Genomic DNA, 23,054 nt, shown 5'->3' with positions numbered 1-23,054 from the left:
AGAAAATCCCAGTATGTTAATGTAGCATGATAACTCAAGGGATCACAGCAAAAAATGTATGCATGCAAAAAGATGCATCAAAACTTTCTCAAGAAATATTTCCCATTTTCCCTTGGTTTTTTACACAGCTGATCTTTTCCTACATCACTGTAGGAATGTGTTGTCTATATAATTGTAAATTTATTGGGAAAGGGACCTTATTCTTTTTTTATTATTATTCTTAGATCACCTTGCACAGCTATCGCACTATATAGAGAATAATAAAACCCAAACTAATAAATACTAGTAGAGTTGAGACAGAAACTTGTGTGCTAAGGGAAAAGAGGTTGCTGCCATGGCAGGTAACTCTTTTTCTTCCCTTTCCTTTTGCATCCCCTCCTCATGGAATGGAAACTGACATGCAACTGATAAACACAAAGGGAGGAAAAAATGGATCTTAATGCTGACTAGAGAAATGAAGGGCAGTGGATAAAAGGACAGAGGAGAAATGTGGAGTAGCCCATTTTCTACTGCGACTGTGAAAAGTTTTACAGTGTGCCCCACAGGCAATCTGAGAAATGTTCCAGATACATTTTCTTTCCATTTCTACCCAGGAGGTAGCTATCCTCAATAGGAAAGAAAAGTGCCTATTTTGCAATTTATAAGCCTTCCCGATCCATGACATAGCCTGTGTAGAGAAAGGAGTGAGTTGAAATTGTATTATTTGTGTTTCATTTTTTAAAAGCTAAAAGGAAATCCATTATTAGTACAAAGAAGTAAAATAAGAAACTATACACTTCAGCATTTGCCATCATACTGCATGTACAAAATTAAAATCCTTAATTGTAAGATGCATTGGATCTAAACCATTTAACATGTTGGGAATAAAAAGCAAAGTTAGAAAAATAAGTATTCAATATTTATGCCCTGTTTCCGTGAGGAGTTATAAATAAGTTACCTGTGCTTAAAGCTAGGCATGTGTTAAGTGCCTGACCAAATAAGAGTCTTATATGTACTAACTATGCCCTGGTCTACACTAAGGAGTTATTTCAAAGTAACCCCCCTTATTTCAAAATAATAAGTGGAGTGTCTACATTACGAAGCCCCTTATTTTGAAATAATGGGCTGGTTATTTTGAAATCTGTACTCCTATTTCCCTTGGGGAATAACACAAATTTTGAAATACTTATTTTAAAATAGCAGTAGTGTGGATGATCTGGTGCTGCCATTTTGAAATAACTACTCCCCAGAGTAATTTGAAGTAATTACTTCCCAGTGCTTCTTGGAGCTCTAAATTGAGGTAGCACATCCACAATAAGACAGTCTTCCTCAGATTAATTTCGAGGTCTCCCCGTGGACATGATGTGGACGTGATATTTCGATTTTGTTATTTCGGGAGTTATTACATTGATTTTAGTTCTTTCAAAATGGTTTCCTAGTGTAGACATTCTTTATGTAAATTAAATTAGGACATAGTCATGACTAGCTTGGTGCCCAATCCTGCAATCCTTACTCAAGCAGAAATCCTGGTGAAGTAACTGTATTACATTATAATTACACATGTCTGTTATATAGTATGGAGAAACAATAAAGGTGTCTTGCCTTTCTGTATCTTGACATTCATGTACATTTATTTTATAGTTCCAAGAATTTGTATACTTGGTCCACCTGCCTCTGGAAAAACCACTATTGTAAGTATATTACCTTTAAGTATTATAACACTGCACTGCCATATGTTTGCAAATAAGAACTTGTCCTTCAGTTCTGCTAGAATAACTATGTATTAGACATCAAAAGTATTATGACAATCAAATAAAAATCACTATTATTCCTGTTTTCTAGGCTTTTGTGCACCATAATTTTGGCCTGTGCCTAGATACCATTGTGATAGGCAAACAAGCAAGCAGACTGGCCAGAGTGGATTAGACAGAAACACTAGCACCTCAGAACAGGAAAAAAATGTGAGAAATGAGGGGTGTCTACATCAAACTACTGGCAGGCCTGTAACATTTATTAGATTTGAAACATTTTGGTTCAGATTTTCAGAAGTCTTTTCTAAGTTTTAGGTTGACAACTTGAGATATTTTGGGTTTGATTTTCAGAGTTGCTGCTCACATACAGCTCCCAACTAAGTTGGAGTTCTGGGTGCTCAGCACTTCTGAAAATCAGGGGTAAGATTTTCATAGTGCCTAGTAGGGATGTGAAATCTTGGTTAATCAATTAACTCAGGCCTGGGCTGGATTCAGCTTGCCAAACTACCGGATCTGGCCCACGAACGCAGTGAGAAGCCTCAGGCAGACTCCCTGCTTGCCTCACCCCACACACCACTGAGATTAGAAACCTACTGGATTACTTTCTAACCCATGAAAGATGTTATGCAGGCATATGGTTGTGTCCTTAATTTGGATGGAGAGTTAGGGGCATGAAAACAGAGGTAATGTGGTGGCTGTGTTTCTTAACAATGCATATTCATATTTGTCTTCATTTTTAATTTTTACTGACTTGTTTTGCTTTCTGTGGGCCTTCTCAAAACTTGTTGAATTTTCTTTGCACCCATGATTTTCCCCCTCTTCTTTCCCTAGGCAATGTGGCTTTGTAAACAATTTAATACTCCTCGTATCGCTCAGGATACTTTATTGGAAGAAACATTAGAGCTGACAAAAGAAGTAAAGGCATTTCAAGAGAAAGGAGAGGTACGTACCAGCTCTGTACACTACAGAAGACAAATTATAGGAGACTATCATGATTCAACTGGTGGACAATTTGATCAGATTAAAGTATATAGTTCTAGGTCAATGGTAGTTTGAACATGGGTGTATGAATTTGTATGTGCAGCAGGGGCGGCCCTAGACTAGCTGCCAGCAACTGGCACCCTAGGCGAGCCATGCAATCGGCGCCCCCACCTCCAAACCCCTCAATGATATTGCGCCACCATTTGGCGCCCCATTTAACTTGACGTCCTAGGTGACTGCCTAGTTTGCCTATATGGACGGGCCGCCCCTGATGTGCAGGGACTTCCATAGGGAGAAAATAACCTCGTTGCTACATATGATCATATGAGCAGAGATAAAAATATGCTGTGACACAGGCAGAAATGGGAGAAACAGGGATTGGCAGTGACTGAAAACCTTAACATTAGATTCTTATTAGATACTAGAAATACATTTCTGGGTATGCACAGCACACTTTAAAGTTATACAGTTTCGCAAGAGAAAGCCTGTCCTGTTTTAGCATGTTTGATGATCTCCATTAAGTAAGAACTATTCTCTGGGGTCCGTTTCAGTACAAAATACTTCCAGAAGATGTGTTCATGAAGAACTCTTCTTTGATGTGACAGAGATACTTAGCTGCGTAGAGTTGATTTTTCTGTAGCACAACACAAATAATGTACTCAGTGCACTAATTCTGAGTAGTCATTTGGTAAGTGTAAACCCAAGAGGCACTCCGGCTAAGGAGGCAGCAGCAGGGTCAAAAGGACTTTTAGGGTATGTGTATCTTCAGTGAAAGCCTGGGGTTCAAAATCAGGCTCAAGCCTAACACTCCGTCCATATACACACAAATGCTAGCCCAGGACTGAGACCCAGGGTCATAGGATTCCAGGGGTGTTGGACCCTCTGAGCCGAGACCCTATTGTTTTGTGTGATGATGCAGCTACGCTGGACTCACATTCTCAGAGGTCACCAAAAGTATTCCACAATCCCATGGGCCAACTTTGTATTCTACAATCAAGTTTGGTGGACAGCCAAACTTTCCCACATTGCTCCTGAACAAAGGGACCAGGGCAGCCACATTTTGGGAAGGTGTTAAGAAATCTGAGATCTGGGCAGTGGGACTCAGGTACACATAATACAATGTAGATGCTGGTCACAGTTTGGGATACAGGGTCCAATAGTTCCTAAAGTGAGGTTACAGTTGAATGTAGATGCTGAAACCCTTGGTTAACAAACCCAAGGGCTGGTAGGTTAACTTAACTCAAGTTCTAGTAGCCCAGGGCTTACTTACCAGTTTTTAGGCTGGCCAAACTTAAATTTGTCAGCCAACTTCAGAAGAGCATTTGTTTCACTACTCAGTCTGAATTAATTAATCCTTCTACCCCTGACCAATGGCCCAGTGTGCTGGAGCCATTCTTTTCTGCTCCCTAAGTTGTTCCATGACCATTTTTGCCCCCGGACTTAAGGTACAGAATTGATGTGAGAGCTACTTGCCTTATAGGTCAGTGAAGTAAAGTTCTGCAGAGTTGATAGCTAATGGAAATGGAAGAGAATGAAATAGGGAAAGGATGTCTTGAATAAATCGAGTCAGCATCTCCTTTACCCTCCCCATCATAAAAAAAATTAACCCTTGTTTACTACACTGAATCAAAGAATAAGGTTTGGCAATGCCTCAAGGTTCACTCCTGATCTGAATATATGGGAGGAAAAAAATCCCTGAGACTACCTGCAAAATGTCTGCTTTTAACTGGGGTGGACTAGGATGGTGTAAAAATGACTTTTATTGAAAAAATGCACTTTAGTGATTTGAGTGCAAGGTTATTTTACAGATTATTTTACTAAATTCATGAAACTCAATTTAAAAAGGGGAAAATTTAAAACAAAAATTCCCTTTGGTTTAATTACTCTAATTATTAACATATTTCACACTGTACAGAAGCACTTTCAAGGGTGTCCTTTTGGGCTTTCTTGATTTAAAAACACCGATGGTGTGGAAGATGAAAGCCAAAGATGTTAGGGCTAATCAGGTGGTAAAGAGCATCTGAGAGCTGAAATTGGTGGTGTTTTAGTTTTGTGCTGTTTACCCCCTTGGTTTGTAGGATGTTAGTTTACTAGAGGGATGACTTTTGTAAATCATTTCCCCAATTTCCTTGAATGATTTTGACTCTTCATATATAACTGTTGTGACTGAGGATGAAATTCTGGCTCTGTGGAAATCAGTGGGAGCTTTGCTAGTAATTTAATTAAGGGTAATATCCTGGCCACAATCTTTTCTTTTCTTTTTTTTTTCTCCTCCTTGCTCATTTCTCCTGTCCATGGGCTAAACCCACTTTTGGCATAAATGGTCACAGTTTCAATGATGAATTTGATCTCATATGCACATTTTAACACACATTAGTACTAAAAAGAAGTTGGCTAGGATACAGAACTATATTGTCTAAATTTACAACGGGGCACTAAAAAACTGCAGACTTCTCCAAAACAGTTTAATAAATGAAATGAGTTTGTGTTTTGTAAAATCCACCTTGAAGATTACCCATTGCAGTTTGATTTATTTAGATTATCATTTCACTTCATATGTATGAGGTAACCAGGGCTAAATTAACCCAAAGACCAAAAAGCTTGGGCATCCATTAACTTAATATACCTATAGGTTGTTACTAAAGGTGAGCATATACTATAGAAAATAATTTTAAAAATATTTGTTCACACTTTTTAATTAGTTCACTTTGGCCTCATTTGCTTCTTGTGAAAATTTGAGCATTTGAGTTTTATTGGCCCAGGAGTTCATGGAATTGGGATTTTAAATCTATGATTGTTCTCAGAAACTGAATTTTAAATTTGCACATCCAAACATTTGCTAACCCATGTTCTGGCACTAACAAATGAGCTCAAATAGTGACAACCAACCGTCATCAATCCACATTTACAAATATTCAAAGAAGTCAAATATTTTTGAATATTGGATAAATTTGAGGAAATGATCTATTAAAATTATTCTATGAACACAAGACTCAATTTTTAGATAATTCATTGCCAATTTCCTCATCTCTAGTTATGAAAATATTAATACAGTAGAACCACTTTCAACTTATTCCTGTAGTGAACTTTAAAGATATAAGTATTTAAAGATTTACTTTTTCTGTCAACTGGCTAAAACACAAAGTTGAAACAACTATCCGTGTGAAGAACTTGTGAAGAAGGCCCTTTATTCTGAGGACTGTAGCAAATTGCAGTGCAGATATTTGCACACTATGTAATAACTTAAAACTGCACTACTGTTGTGAGACAGCACCTGCACAGTCTCCTTGTGTATTTAAAGAAGAAATAGAAAAGAACAAAAAAACAGAGACATCTGTATCTTTGCATGCCCAGTGATCTCGTGTGTTCTAGGACGAGGCACTACAAAAGAACAAATAGAAAATGTTATAATATTTGTATGCATGTAAAAAGTTCCGTATGTGTCTATATAAGTAAGAGAGAGAATGAACTGAATTAAAATATTTAGAACTTCTAAAATATTTAGACACGTTTTCTTCACACACAGATATTTTTCTTTCCTCATATACTACAGAAAACAAGCCCTGTTTGAAGTTTTTAGATGCAGACATTTTTGCGATAAGAAAGTGAAGAAACTCCACTTGGAGCATATGAGGAATGACCTCGTCCTCACATTATAATAAAAAAGCATTTGTAAGGGTTTTATTCATACTTTTGGGGGAAGGTTGCGCACAGCTAGTATGCATTATGATGTCATAGGACTAACATGTAAAATGTGAAACTCATCATGAATGAGTGCAATGCATCATCAATAAGGTGGAATCATGAATAAAATTGATCCAGTAAATATATACATAAAATAATTTGTCGTTCATAGAATCATAGAGCTCGAAGAGACCTCAGGAGGTCATCAAGTCCAGCCCTCTGCCCCAGGCCGTTAAAGGCAATCACCACACCATAGTTTTAGGAAAGTTTTACCATTCCAAACAGTGACACCAATGGACTTTGGATCAGGCGCCAAGTGCAGGAGCAGGTAAAAATACAGTTTCTTAGTTACCAGCCATGCCTATGCCACAGTGTCTGAGATCACAGACCAGCAGGAGGCTATATAACAACATAACAGATTTTGAGCTTTTTTTTGGTAATAACAGCAGCATGTTAGCTTCTACTGTAATTTTGCTATGGTAAGTCATGTAATTCCTATAATTGGCTGTATTCTGTTGGATGTTTTCTATCAGATTTGACCATTTTCATTATAATGATCTGGTCTAAAGCAGACAATGTCCTATTAAAATATTAAGCAGGGTGGTGATTTTTTTAGCTGCTTGCTCAGTGAAGTTGTCACTGACCAGGAAGTTACATTGGAAGTGAGCCACAGTCTTCAGAAAGATCTGGTTTAACTGCGGATAAAGCGCAGCACCCATTCATATGCACTTGATTATTTTTCTGCAGCAAATTCTGGTCAAAAGAGAGGACTAAAATTACCACTGCACTGAAAGAAGCTAGAATAATTTTGGTTTAAATTGGTTTGGCAGGGCTTAGCAGAGTGGACCCCCTGGCAGTTGCTAGCCTCTCTTGACGTGACACATCAAAGAAGTCAGTAAGACACTAGCTGTTTCTGATAGCAGCATGATGCACCTTTGGAAGGTGACAGACTCAAAGAACAGACTCAGGCTCAAACAGTGAAAGGCTGCAGGAGGCTTTGACGTACCACCCTGTGGGACCTGCTGACTTTCAAGAAACAGAGCAATTTCTTTCACTTTTTTCTCTTTTACCTGCTTGAATGCTGCTTTATGAATGGCTATTAGGAAAATTATTGAGAAATTGAGACATTAACAATAACAAAGACCTAATTGTTGACTATTCCCCAGTTGGGGCAGGATTGTCCTCTATGGTATATTCTTAAGTGCTTTGTCCACCTAATTTTAAATGACTTGCATGATGGAGCTTTTACCGTTTCCTTTTGGAAATTTTCCATGCTCTAATGGAGATCATAGTTAGGAAATTTTCTGTTCTTCGCTTTCATACAGTTGTACCCATTAGATCATCCTAACCCAGAAGGACAGTCCCTCCCCCCAAAACCCTTAATGTTTACATTCATCCGATTGTGTGGTGAAAGCAAGGAATGGAGAACCCAGTCCACAGGTGACATAAATGTTTGTTTGGAACAACTGACGTCAATTGCACATAATCAAGGAGTTTCCTGATTTAGGTAGAAAATAAATTTGAGTAAAAAAGTAGGGAGTTCAACTACAGAATTAATCCTGGATCTAGTTCTTACCAATTATGGGAAATTTGTGGATTATGAGCTACTTTAATTTAGAAGAGTAATACATGGTTTTCCTGACTAGAGCAATAGAAGGTTTTGGACTTCTGCTAGGTACTGTAGTGAGTTCGACTCACTTGCACGGCTTCTTCCCTCAGGGTGGTTTTTGGGGAAGTAACTGGCTGCTCCTTTGCCGACGCACCCCCTTTGAGTGAGGTGTTCTCTTCAGGGCACTGCCCTCCGGCAGTGATCACTCCGGTCTTGGTCTACGCTCCTTTCCGGGGGGAGAGGGAGGAGAGTCATTGTTCTTCCTTTGCTCCTCCTCCAGGGTCCTCCCTACTCCCTAGGACCCCCAGTTCTTCTCCCACTCTGCCTTCCCAGTTGCCCCCTGCAACCCTGCCTTGCGGACTTATGGCCTGGGGCTTCCCTAGCTCAAACTCCCCCAGCCTACCGGGGCTGCCTCCTTGCAGCCCAACCTTTTAGAGCTGCCTCCATGTGAGCCCCACCCTCCATGACTGCCTCCTTGCAGCCCTGTGCCTCAGGTTGGGTAGCCTGGGTTTGCTAGGCTGAAACCTCTCTCATTGCAGGCAGACAGGCAGGTCTCTCTCCTCCTTCCAGGAGTTGCTTTATATGGCCTCCAGCTGGGCCCTGGTTAGCTGCTTCAGCTAGGCTACCCCCTGACTCCAGGTCTCAGCCCCTTAAAGGGCCTGTGGCAGGGCAACACCCTGCACAGTACATTTTGGAAAACTGCAAAATTAAAGTACAGGAGACTCGCCATTCACAATTTCGCATATTCATGGGTCTCTCCAGTCCACCCATTGCATCCCATCCCCTGTTGTGGGAAGAGGATGCATGCGGGGGGGGGGGGGGACGGGGGACGATGAGGGGAGGGGCGGGGAATCTATTGCCAGATGGCAGTCGTGGTCAAGATCTCCTTCACTCACTGCAGCAGCTGTGATGAGTTCCCCACTGCTTCGGTGAGTTTAGGAACCATGGGGAGCTCACTGGAGGAACTGGGAGCCCTGGGAAGCTCACTGCAACAGCTAGGAGCCATCCCCTCTCCCCCGGTATTCATGGATTTCACCATTAGTGGTGGTGCCAGAAACTCATCCGTTGTGAATGGCGAGGGTTTACTGTACTTATCCCACAATGAACATTTTGTGGGACCTTGGGAGGGTCTGCCTGTGCAAAACTCATTGTAAGATCCACCAGTCTGGATTCCCTGAATAAGAATTAATTACTTAATTAATCTAGACCATTTATTCAGTGTTGCTTGGGTCCTTACTCAAATTTTATTTTTCTTCATTTAAATCATTATTCTAGGGTGGGACTGGGGCTTGAGGGCTTCAGTATTTGGGCTGCGCTGGGGAGAGAGGACAACACCAGCCCTCTCACCATAACAGCTTGGGGCCAGGTGAGAAGCACCTGTCCATGGCCACTGCAGCTCCAATGGGCACAGCTGAGGAAGGGGCATATATCCCCTGGCTAGAGGTCAGGCACACAGACAGACACAGAAACAGACAAATTCTCTGCAATAGATAGTAGCTAGCTGTCCCTTTCTCCGCTGCTACTCCCTTCTGGCCCAGTAGGGTTAAAGCTGTCCCAACAGCCATCTCTGGCCCTTTGTTGCCCCCATTCATTCTGCTGTATAAATCCCTCTTGCCAGACCCCTCCTTTTCCCTTTTATGAGAAACAGTCAAATTCCCTACACATCCCATTATTCTGGCATAACCAAACCCTGGCCTTGCTTTAAGTTATGATAAGTGGAAGCTGCATATCAAATTTGGTGGTCTTAGCTCTTACCATTTAGGTACAAATGGACTCATAAGTATGGACAGACAGACACATTTCTAAAATATATAGTAAAAGATTATTACAAAGAAAAAGAAGTATCCAGTGTACAGTCCCTTTATGAGGGTATTAAGTCAGCTAAGATTTTTAAGTAAAAAGAAAAGAGAGCAATTGCTCTAGTAATGTAATAATTAATAGTTATTTTAACATTGATAGAACTGATAATCATGTGTGGCATTAGAGTAATTAGCTAATGAGCTTACTAAACCATTATTCATTATTTTTGAAAGCCATGGAGAAATGGATGATACTAAAATGCTGGAGAAATACAAATATGGTCCAAGCCTTCAGAAAAAAGGGAGAAGGGTATTTCTGACAATAGCTGTCCAGTAAACCTAGTAAAACAATGGAACAAATATTATGAAGAAAAAAAATCACTAAACATCTAGAATGATATAATCTCTTCTGCTATCAGACATGGAAGATATATTATGAAATGTTGCCGGAAAGTTAAGATATTGACAGGTTGGATAGAGTACAGAATAACAGAAAGGAATAAGGGGCTGAAAGAGTTTAATTATGAGAAAAGATGAAAAGCTTTTGTTAATGTTTAATTTGTCTAACTAACAACTAGAGCTTTGTGGGGTGGGACACGATAACTGTCTGCAGATATGTGAAGCGCACACCACAAATTATTTAGGGAGGTACAAAGAGTTATTAATTAGGAGTATTGTGATAAAATAAAGGGAAATTCAAACTGATTATCAAGAAAACTTTCCTGACAGCAAGAGCTATAAGACTGTGGAATATTCTCATAAGGGAAGTTGTGGAAATTATACTGCTCAGATAATTAAAAATTACATTGAATAAAGGTCTAGACCAATGACTCATAAATATTTTGGCCCGTGACCCACCCCACTCAACACAAACTCTTCCGCAGACCACCAGCCAACCACCCATGATTATTCTATGATGACAAAATGGGTGCAAGAGCAGGCTGAGGGTTTGAGATCTGTATGAGACAGGGTGCAGGAACAGATTGAGGGTGTGGAATCTCAGCACAGTGGGTGTATGCGAGGGAGATGGGAGTATGGGGTCTGAGCATGAGGGAGATGGGGAGGTGCTTACTTGCTGTGTGCCCCCTGCCGCTCCTATGCACTGCTCCTCACTGCTCCAATTGGCTGAGATTCCAGACAACAGGAGCAGTGGAGAAAGCCTCCAGGTACAGTTTCCTGTGTTGCCATTTTCCCAAACGGACGTGGGGGGATCAGCAGCGCATGGACATGCTTCCTGCCCCTGCGAACTGGTTCCTACCCATGAGGCTCCAGACTCCCCTCCACCCCCCAGCATGAAGCTGGAACTCCAACAATGTGCCTCCACCCCCTAGCATGAAGCTGGAACTCCAACAACGCGCCATGGACCACACTTTGAACTACTGCTCTAGACAAAATATAGTAGGGAACAGTCTTGCCTTACCAGGGGATGAACTAGATGCCCTAGTAGATTTTTTTTTCTATATCCAATTTCTTTGAGTCAGAGATCCTGCATTATATTTTCCTTCTAAGTATTAATATTGAATTGAAGAAAGTGACCATGTTTGTATGGCACAATTTTTTTTTAAACCCATGCTAGTTATTGCTTGTAGTTCCATCATCCTGTAGGAGCTTAGAAATTATTTTCCTTTTGGAGAGTTGCTTGGTTCTTTGAACAGTTAGTTAAGTTAGGTTTTTCAGTGAGTAATTATCAGAATTGAATGTCCATCCTTTTTGGAACGTTAGTGTCCCTTTTGGGTTATCTCTCCTCCCTGCCCCCAGTACTCAGGTGTTTCTCCAGATTTCCTTGACTTCATAACAATATCAGTAGTTCAGTACATTTCTTATCAGATAATTAATTTAGTAGCCTTTGTTGTAGGCCCTCCAGACCCATTGAATTAGTATAGATCGTTTTTGTTAAAGCATTCTTCATTTTTTCTTACTATCAGTACCATTTTCATCTTTTTTTCTTGTTATTAAAAAAGTTCATTAGCTTTTAGAATCATTGTCAATTTCCTGTCTTTCACTTCTCTTATTAATGAACCCACTGTATTTATTTTTATTTTCCTCTGATATATTTTTAAATTGTTTCCTTTTAAAAGGAGAAATGCTTTTTGGGAAAATATAAATGACAGTTTTGAGAACTCAGGAGATTAGCAGGGTGTATCTGTAAAAAATACAGAGATATAAGATTATAAAAGACAGTATTTGAAAATCAGATTCTCCCTGATTGCCAGTGCTAAGCTCAGGGTACTTCATGTCCCACACTATATCTGATAACATCACTAATGCCATAAACCTTGTCCTGTAAAGCAACATGTAGACTAGAATTCTACTGAAGCCAGCAGGACTTCTCATGAGCATAAGGTTTTGTTCAGTTGCAGGATTGTGGCCTAACACAATAGTAGGATAGAAATGTAGCCGTGGTAGTCTGGTGTAGCTGAAACAAAAAACAGGACTATGTAGCACTTTAAAGACTAACAAGATGGTTTATTAGGTGATGAACTTCTGTGGGCCAGACCCACTTCCTCAGATCAAGTAGTGGAAGAAAATAATCACAACCATATATACCAAAGGATACAGTTAAAAAAATGAACACATATGAAAAGGACAACTCAAATTTCAGAATAGAAAGGGGATGGAGGGGGAAGGTAAATGTCTGTGAGTTAATGATATTAGAGGTGATAATTGGGGAAGCTATCTTTGTAATGGGCAAGATAATTAATGTCTTTGTTTAAGCTTAGGTGTAAAGTGTCGAATTTAAGCATGAATGACAGTTCAGAGGATTCTCTTTCAAGTGTAGTCTTAAAAGGTCTTTGAACCGGGATGCAGGTAATCAAGTCGTTGAGACAGTGTCCTTTCTGGTTGAAATGGCAAGAAACAGTTTTTTCTTTGTGATCACAGTTTCTTGCCATTTCAACCAGAAAAGACATTGTCTCAACGACTTGATTACCTGCATCCTGCTTCAAAGACCTTTTAAGACTACACTTGAAAGAGAATCCTCTGAACTGTCATTCATGCTTAAATTGTACACTTTACACCTAAGCTTAAACAAAGACATTAATTATCTTGCCCATTACAAAGATAGCTTCCCCAATTATCACCTCTAATATCATTAATTCACAGACATTTACCTTCCCCCTCCACCCCCTTTCTCTTCTGAAATTTGAGTTGTCCTTTTCATATGTGTTCATTTTTTTAATTGCGGCAAGGAGTCCTGTGGCACCTTAGGGTATGTCTACACTACCCTCCTAATTCGAACTAGGAGGGTAATGTAGGCATACCACACTTGCAAATGAAGCCCGGGATTTGAATTTCCCGGGCTTCGCTTGCATGAAGCCGGCCGGTGCCATTTTTAAATGCCAGCAGTTCGAACCCCGTGCCGCGTGTAGCTGTACTCCTCATTGTACGTGCATTCTCCACGAGGAGTACAGCTAGTTCGGATTAGGAAGCCTAATCCGAACTTGCTACTCCGTGCCGCGTGTAGCCACGCGGCATGGGGTTCGAACTGCCGGCATTTAAAAATGGCGCCGGCCGGCTTCATGCAAATGAAGCCCGGGAAATTCAAATCCCGGGCTTCATTTGCAAGTGCGGTATGCCTACATTACCCTCCTAGTTCAAATTAGGAGGGTAGTGTAGACATACCCTTATAGACTAACTGAAGAGTTGGAGCATAAGCTTTCGTGGGCAAAGACCCACTTCATCAGATGCATGTCAAGATAATATTTTAATTGTATCTTTTGGTATATATGGTTGTGACAATTTTCTTCCACTATTTGATCTGAGGAAGTGGGTCTGGCCCACAAAAGCTCATCACCTAATAAACCATCTTGTTAGTCTTTAAAGTGCTACATAGTCCTACAATAGTAGGAGTGTGGCTGGTAGGGGAAATGCAGAACCATGAACTCAGAGTTTGGCAAGTTAAAAGTAATTTAGTTTATTTTTAAAACGAATGTCTGTGTTCTTTTTAACTCAACATATATGTTGCGTTTAATGATTTAGGATCTCAGTTTGATTTATCTGTTAATTTTAAGAAGGCATTTCAGTTTACCTTTAGCCAGAGTGGCGCATGATAAAATTCCTTTTGAACTCCATTGTGAATATTCAGCCTTTCTTTTCTTTTTTTTTTTTTGGTTTTGTTTTTTGTTTTGTTCTTTCTTTAGAAAATTCCCAATGCACTGTGGGCCAATCTGATCCAGGAACGTCTGTCAAACGTGGACTGCATCAAACAAGTAAGAATTGCTCCTTGGAGGGCCAGCGGATAAGCACTTACACAACTCACACACAGTAGTTAGCATTCCATGTCCTGAGCAGGGGAGAGAAAGGGGGCAAATCAACAGGGGCTCAGGAACGGATTGCTTTCTTGAACATCCACAGAGGGAGTTTGGAGCTTTATTAACAGGATAAAGGGGAGGATGAGAGTATGCATATGCTAATCCATATAGTAGTGAGATGATCAAAGGCTAAACAAGCATAGCTTTGTTGATTGCCTGGGGCAACTGGCAGAGTTATAGTGGACAAAACAGATAAACAGAAAATACATAAAAATCAATACATTGATTTAGATTTTTAACTCTCCTTAAAGGTGGGGAAAAGAGCTCTAATGTTTACCATTTTATTTCAATCACCACTGTTTCTCATACATATCTGTTCCCCCTCCATGCTAGGAAATACTGTACTTGAATATACGCTCTTCTAGGTAATAATTAATAAGTTCATTATTGGGATGCAGAAATGGGCAAGTGAATAAATTTAAATAGGCCCATAGGTGGGGTGTGCAGAAATGCAAGTAGGGTGTCTTAATCTGGAACTTCTGAAATAGATTAATACTGAGCAAACTGAGTGGTTTGTATCTGAACTAAAGGAAAGCCCAACCGCCACCCCTTGTGTATTTTCTTTAGATCTGAATAAATTGTTATGGTTTATTGAGTAATAATCAGCCCATTATTAAGGATTATTTACTGGAGCCATAACAGTCTGTTGGTTATAAAGCCGCTTTCTAAGATCTGCCCGAACACAGGCTATGCAGGATATGGTGCACTTTTCTAAAATGAGTGTACAGACCTCCACCTAAATTGGGTTCATGGGGGATGCTGAAGAATCCAGTCTGCAGAGTATGAGAGGTATATTGATTGAATTGTGCCACAGCTTATCCACATGCAAAATGAGATAATTAGTACTTCCCGCCATCACATGTTTGTTGTGCGATTCACTGTTTAATGAAACCCTGTCTTTTTATGACATCACTGTTTGGCTTGTTCATTGAATAAAGCAAGGACATTACTGAAATATTGAAAAATCCTCTCCTATAAAAGCCTTAACATCAGGGACAGGTGATAATTGCAGTTGCCAAAAATGTCATGTAGCCCATGCTTCTGTAGTGTTTCCATGATTTGTCCTGCATTTTGCAATGTTCTGCAAATTCTAGGCTTTCATTTTAAAAGTAAAAACAGAGTTCTTGTTTATTTTACAAAATCAGCTACATTTAAACACCCAGGGCTAGAATATAATTATAACATGTCATGGTCCCATCATTGACAGGTAAGACCAAACCATGGCTATCACATGCTTTGGCCACTATCTCATGCGTTAAGATGGTAGATTTTGTGGCACTGATGGTGTTAAATGTTCTATTTTTGTTGCAAACATATAACCATGACCGCATGGGTGGCGGGTAAAGGTCCAACTGTGGAAAGCAAGTTGAAGCCCCGACCCCATGCCTGAAGTCACACATTTTTCCCCCAACATGCCCCTCCAGCAACTCTCCCCCGTCCCCCCAGCCAAGCTCTGCCCTAACCCAGCTGAGGGCCAGAGCTGCCATGCCACAACGCAGCCCCAGCCCTCCATAGGCTGCTAGGCTGCCACGCAATGTGGCCACAGCCCCTCCCCGGTGGTTGGGCAGTAAGGGTATTTTTGGGAAGGCAATGCCTTCCCTTGCCTACATTACTTGCCGTGCATGCATGGCAATGTAAATGGTGTGGTACTATTTTGTGGCACAAAATGCTCTCAGCTAAATACTCGACTACTAAAATGTGTGCTGTCCCATTGCTCACCCCATTATCATCATAAAGTCTGAACTTAAAAGTTTACGTGCAGCCATTCAAATGATAGAGTGGAAATTAAATCAATAACAACAAGAAAAGCAAATGCATAAAATGACATTAATATATTGAGATTACATATTTGCTGTTCACAAAAGGCCATACGGTGGTACCATTATTTGCTTTGTGTTGCCTATTACTCATTAAGCGATTTCATTCAAATCTAAAGAGAGGGTATCAAAGGAAGAAACAAATCACAGTCTGTGTGTCCTTACATGGAGAAAAATGTTAAATAAAGCGCTCTTCAGTCTAGCAGATAAAGGTGTAACATAATCCAATGGCTGGCAGCGAAAGCTAGACCTATTCAGACTGGATAGAAGATATAAATTCTTAAGTGAAAGGAATTAACCATAGGAACAATTTATCAAGGGCCATTGTGCATTCTCCATGATTGGCAAGTTTTAAATCAAGATGGGATCTTTTTCTAAAAGATGTTCAAATGAAATTATTTTGGGGAAGTTCTGTGGCCTGTAATTTAAGGTCAGACTAGATGATTAAAATGATTCCTTATTCCTTGGAATCAATGAATCTATTAAATTTATTTCTAAATATTTTAAATACCTTAATATATATTTAGCTAAATATGTGTTTACTAAGGAGACTTTAGTCATCTGAAAAATCAAGGTATGCTTTGTAACCTTTCAATAAGATTTTTTTTTCAAGTTGCCATGTATTTAAAGACCCCAAACAAATATATACTGTCACTTTACAAAGGGAAATTCATAGACCAAGTACCCAGTTCACCACTGCGTTAATCTAGATTTATACCAGTGTAACTCCCTTGAAACCAATGGGGTTACAGCTGCGTAAAACTGGAGTGGCATAATGGTGAATTGGGTCCCAGATATGTAAATTACATAATCTATGACAAAAGGCACACTTTTATTAGTTCAAGTTGATGCTTCTTCCCTAAATCTGTTATTTCTCCCTTTGAATCCTCATGTTATAGTAGTATGAGTCCATGAAACTGAAGACATAAAAAACTATGGAATAGCTTTTCAGTTCATTATGTATAAGACTTTGCCTCCCCCTTCTTTTTTAAATGGCCCGTCTTTGTTGCATTTTAGAATGTCATGGCATGCTCCCCATCTCCTAGCCACTGGGAGACTTGAAACAATCATTTTGAATTGTTAAAAAGAAGTAAGTGACGAGATTGGGGGGGGGGACCTTAAATGTCTGGGAAGTGGTTGTCAGTTTTTCTGTACAAAATACTGTATGCCTTAATCCATAATTTATCTGCTCATTTTGAATTTGCAAAGTAGAATTAAACTTTTGCATTGCAAATCACTGTGCTTGAATTATTTGGGTCTGCCTAGTTTCTCTTAAAGCTTTTTAAAATCTGATCTGTTTTTTTTTATGGTGATAGATGTTTATCCCTTCAGGCCTAATATCTGGTGGTATTTACTGTCTTTGCATAAATGTACTAAATTCACTCTGGAATTAAGCCTCTTGGTGTAGCTGTAGAATATGTTTAAAAACACAGCTCTATAGTACACAGTCTTGTACATTTATGTGGTATTTGAATTAAATAATTTAACTACTGAAATCAAGTAAAAAGAATATTGTCAGCTGTGGATATAATAGAATCCAAGCAGACTGGGGGAACAGAAACAACCAAAAATGTATATCAAGGTAGTGCTGTGAGTCTGTCAAAGATCATGTGGCAAGAAATGATTCAGTTTATTGCATGATTTACCCTCACAATTGGATAGGATCATTTTACTATTTCTCTAGTTGAGTAAAATCAGCAAGCTTATCATGTCACTTAATAGTGATACAGTTCTGGCATAGAAGGCAGGGACTGAGATCTAATGGTTAGACCAGGAGACTGGGAGGTAAGATACCTGCAGGGCCACGTCTACACCAGGGAACTATTTTCAAATTACTAAATTCGACTTAACTCTCGATTTGAACTAGTGTCTCCTTACTAAGGGGAGAAAGTGAATGCAGTCTGAGGCAGGCTCCATGAATGTGTATGCACTACCTCAGACTTGGAGCCCCACGAAGCACTCTGGGGAGTAGCAGGAGGCTTCCTGGAGGCCAGTTAATTAGAACTAGCAGCACTGGAGTGTCCAAACTAACTTATTTCGATATTACTACTTTGGAATTAGTGTTACTCCTCATGAAAAACAAGAGTACAGAGTTTGAATTCCATGGCCTATTATTCCAAATAAAAGGCTTGGTAGTGTGGACACATTGCTTACAAATTTGACCTTTGGGAGGGTTATTTTGGACTAAGGAGTCCTGATGGTTATAAAGTGCTAGATGGAACTGCTTGCTTGTACTCAGGCCAAATCCATTGAAATAAAAATTAATAAAAAAACACAGCAAAGCCCAGAATGAAACACAGGAGTTCTCATTGCTAAGCATGAAACTAGACTGTGTCTCCACGTATTATCAAAGAAAGGAGTGTCTATGCTAGGTTTTTCTTTTTACTCAGATTTGCCACTCTTACTACCACTGGTGCAACTCCACTTGTGGTAAAAGCAATGGGATTGCTAGTATAGACAGGTTACAGGATGCTTCTAGTGTTTTAAACAGCTTGTTGTTTAACCATGGTCAGATCAGACCTAGTGAATTGATAGCTGTTGGTGCATCTTGTGTACTAGTGCTTTCACAGTTGTCCCCGTTAGTAGAGGTGATTGGGAAATTTTAGAGAAAGAGAGTACAGGCAGTCCCCGGGTTACATGGATCCGACTTACATCGGATCCCTACTTACAAATGGGGTGAGGCAACCCTGCACTAGCTGCTTCCCCCCAGCAAACCAGGGAGACGCGAAGCTAGCCCCCCCCCCAGCAGACCAGGGAGACACGGAGCAGCTTTTCTCAGCAGACACCTCAGCTTCAGAATAAAGGACTGAGGGAAGTGAGGTGTGGGAGAATAAAACTGAGCTCTGGAGAAATGTTTGGCTAGAGTTTCCCCTACAATATGTACCAGTTCCGACTTACATACAAATTCAACTTAAGAACAAACCTACAGTCCCTATCTTGTACGTAACCTGGGGACTGCCTGTATATGCGGACAAAGCCTTCAAAACACGTTCTGTTTACTGGTGAATAATTTTTCAGTTTATAAGTTTTTGAGAAGCACAAGGGCATTTCGGCTACAATTTCTAACCCCTCTCTAATGTGCTCCCTCATAGAAACCATATTTTCTCTTGGTAAAGCCCACATGTTTTTATCAGAAAGGTCTCTTACGTATTCATGGTGGTGCTATTAAGATAAGTGTTGACTTTCTTCAATATGCAGACAAATTCCACTTTTTCCAAAGGCCCTGTGCATGCTACACTTTTCCCCCCATATTTCCCACAGTTGCTAATACTGTTTAAGCTTCACTGGCTATGGCAAAGATCAGAGTTTGAGTCAAGAAAAGGCACTGACAGTTGCTGACATTTTAAACATATAGACCTACTTTGAGTAGGACATCATGATGCTTTAAAATGCCAGAAACTGCCTGGAGCCCTGTGTCCAGTAACACTCCCACTGCTATTACTGGGAGGGGAACTGAACCAGTGATGGGACATAGGGGGCAATAAAAACTTACAGAAATCTCCAGAAAGTACATGTCAAGCAAAAAGACAGTGCTTGCTCTTAGTTCAATAAGCTGTGAATAAGTCACTGAGCTCCAGAAAGAATGTGCAATAGTGCTGTAATCAACAGTCACTAAACATTGGGATGTCCTCTTCTGGTGCATGCTTAATTTCCATATGAAAGAGGATCGTGCATTTCTGTTACTCTTTTAAGTGAAATCTAATACAGTTAATATTGTGGACCGTAGAATTTTGAATTCTTTGCATGTTATATTGCTCAAAACATGAGTCAGTGTTTTATAACTGAAGATGATAATACATTGTAGGAGCAGTGTACTGGACCATTGTACCACCAGCTGTTTGTTTTATTTCTCCTTGTGGTGTCATTGGAATGGCATTAATTGCACAGCTTTCATCCCACTGACAGTAGGAATACAGAATTTTTTGTGCCATTGTTTTGACACTCACAGGTTTATAGATGTCACAGCATCCTCCAAGGAGTACAATTTTATTGATCAACAGCTCTGCTGAGACTGTATGTTGTGTGTTCCTCTAATACAAATGTAGTTAGGACTGCAAGGGATCAGACGAGTAGGTCTTACAGCATACACAGGAAACTTATTGCAAGCATTATGTTAGAACCAGGCACTTGTGAAGCTGATGTGAGGATTTTTCATCTTGGAGGGTTAGAATGTGGTTTCTGTAGCTCCACTGACTATAACCTAATTCTTACTGCTTGAAATGTAATATTGTAGAAAGAATGTAGAGAACTGGAGAAGTCTAGTGTAGAGGTTGTAGTTGGCATATTTGAACCACTGGTAATGACTGAAAGAGGGGCAGTTGAATCTTGTGCACTGGTCACAAAATCGTTTAGGAACTAAGCCTTTGCCAGTGATTAATTTGGGTAGTTGGGGCAGTTCACTTGTTGATATAAAGCAGTTCAGGAAAGTGGAATAGGCTTTCCCTGATGAACTCACACTTATATCGGCTACAGGATCTTTCTATGGTTGTTGTTTGGTGGATGAGATCATGTAATCAGTGGGCCTCTAGTTACATCTGTGCAACCCTGTACAAGTTGACAGTGAACTGTATTAGGCAAGTAAACAGAGGTGAGATTTTGTCCCATTAATATTAATTTATTTGGCTAAGGAGAACATGTTTTTTTTTATTCATTACTGAATAAAATGCTACCAAAATGCTTTTTATATGGGGTAAAGAGTTTCCTTTCCTTTCCAATAGAGAGACTGACAAAGTGTGACCTCCTCCAGCCTCTAGCTCTCCTAATACTGACAAATTGCAGGAATCAGCATGTCAGTAGATACTTTCACAGATACTGCCCTCTGCATATGGATCATTGTAGCTTTTTTACTAGTGTGTTCTCCCCTGATTCCCTTTGCTCTTGTTCCCCCCAGTTCATAGCGATGGAAGAAGAGGATGAGCCTAGTACAGATTAAATAAGGGAGTAGTTTACCACAAAAAAGATTGTGTATTGCAAGCTTATAGAGATGGCATCAAACGGCCTGAGACTGTGCATTGTATTGGCAAGAGATAGCTGCAGTCATGGGAGAATTTCAGTCGGCAAAGGTCATGCAGCCTACATTAGTCGGGATGCTCCAATTCTTGTAAGAATTTATGTCACCTTTACGTCTGTCTCCTTATCTCAGTATTTATACTGCACTGCTTGCCCTGGTATCTAACAGTCTTAGAAAACTACTTGGGTCAACAGTGGACTCTAATCATTGATAATTTTTTGTTTGGTTACCTCTCCTCTTTCTTTGATAGAAGGGAGGGGCATATAATAAATTTTTAAAAAATCTGAGTGTTGTGGGAAAACAGTGGTGAAGACATTTTGTTCTGAAGGCAGCAAGACTGGTGGTCTTTCTAATCTTTTGTGAAAGGCAATTCCAAAGCTGTGTGCCTGCGGCCGAGCATTCTTTCTTGAGTCTAATGTGAGTGAGTGTTGATTTTCTGCATTTCTTCACTTTTTCTTCCCCTGTCTGTGTCAATAGCTTTCTGTTTTTGTATTGAGTTTTGAGAATGCTCAGATCAAACACTAACAAAGCTGAGTATCAGAGTAACTATTATTTGGGTGGATGGTATCAGTCACTGATAGGTTGATAGCCATACTGCACTGCAGCAAAGGACACCCATGTTTGAGAATGATCTTGGGATTCTTCTGTTCCAGATTCCTTGAATTTGGAGAAGTTAGGTGTCTTGAAGTTGGAGAGAACATGAGGGGTCAATTTTCAGGTGGCTCAAGAATGAAGCATTATAGACTCCTCAGGATCCTAGCTTTTATTCATGGCTAACCGTGATGATGTGCTGCCCATGCTTGGATGCCTGGAGGTTATTGCTCTCAAGAATAAAAAATAGATGGCTTCATAAAGAAACACATTCTTTTCAAGTGAAGTTACTAATTACAGTTTAATGATAGTCAGGAGAGCAGAAAAGACCAGTGTTTGCATAAAGCATGATAGGCATATTTTAAGTCAGGTCTTGCTCTGTTGTATGTTGTTACCTTTTGCTTAGTTCCCAAACCACACTCTCTTTTTACTATCTTTTTTTTTATCTGTGACATCTGCTTGGAGCTTGTCCCTCCTGTGATACCATACTACTTGCAGCTGTTCAGACCTCCAGCTCTGAGCTGTGCATGGGGTGCCCTGAGCATACGGCCTTTTTGATGTGTGATAAAACAGAACCAAGCCACTGGGGGTATGGAGAGGGAATGCATCAGAATATCAATAAACCTGCTCTGAACAAAGCTGCAACTCTGTGGTAGAATAGACATTTCACTGAAGTGTCAAGTAGATGGATAATGTATTCTAATTAGGGACTACTGATACCTCAGTATTCAGAGACCTTGGAAATAAGATCCAGAAAGCTAACTATTTATATAAGGTTTATTTATTATGTATTTGTTTAGTGCCTTAAAATATGTTTGTTACAAACAGCTATTCACTGAGCTATGATTTCTTACTTAAACTTTTAGCCACTAAATTGTTTGCTGTCTGCTTTATGGGACTTTGGCATCTGTGCAGTTGTATATGAATCTTACAAAGTGTGTTGCATCTTGTTAAAAAGATTATCCTCAATCTTTTCTTCATTGCTGAGTATTTGCTTTTGAGCTGTAATGCTTCTGAACTGCCCTGACACGAGAAATCTTGTAATACGTTGTTTACTTTGGGTTCCAAAGAATATTAAAGCAGGAATGGAGAATAGTAGGTCAGGTCCTCAACTGGTGAAAATTGGCATAGCTGTATTGATGTCAGAGGTGCAATGCTCATTTATACTGTCTTAGAATTTGGCCCACTGCGGGTACAGGATTGAGTTTCACATGTATCACTGAACAGAGCGTATTTGCAATACAATGCCTAGGTTCCTAGCATGCTGCTAAAACACTATGGAACCTATTTGTATTCTCTCTCTGCTGTAACTCTCAAGGGAAAAATTGATTTTTAGCACCTGCATGACCTTATTAAGTAGTTCATCCTAATTTGATAAAGAAAACACTGGGAGTGGCAAAAAATGACTTGAACTTACTGAAGTCTTTTTTATTGCTCTCAAATAACTGTAGGATACTCTGTTTTCTTGTGTAATTAGACTGTCCCGATTTCTTCTAGAAGTCACTGAGGTATGGTTCCCTCA

The 23,054-nt window shown here is 39.8% G+C and overlaps 1 protein-coding gene across 5 annotated transcripts in view; it reads left to right on the top strand.

Annotated features, from left to right (window-relative positions):
• Positions 1–23,054, top strand: part of AK8 (adenylate kinase 8) — a 146,719-nt gene that overhangs the window by 32,522 nt on the left and 91,143 nt on the right. For all 5 annotated transcript variants that reach the window (XM_075905784.2, XM_075905783.2, XM_075905782.2 and 2 more), the window contains 3 exons: positions 1,621–1,670; positions 2,562–2,672; positions 13,943–14,011. In XM_075905784.2, the coding sequence (XP_075761899.1) occupies positions 1,621–1,670; positions 2,562–2,672; positions 13,943–14,011 (230 nt within the window). The remainder of the gene's footprint in view (positions 1–1,620; positions 1,671–2,561; positions 2,673–13,942; positions 14,012–23,054) is intronic.

This window comes from Pelodiscus sinensis, chromosome 23, assembly GCF_052426305.1.
Source record: "Pelodiscus sinensis isolate ZL-2025 chromosome 23, ASM5242630v1, whole genome shotgun sequence".
NCBI classification, from domain to species: domain Eukaryota; kingdom Metazoa; phylum Chordata; order Testudines; family Trionychidae; genus Pelodiscus; species Pelodiscus sinensis.
Note: the sequence above shows the minus strand (reverse complement) of the source record. Positions and strands in the feature narration are given on the sequence as shown.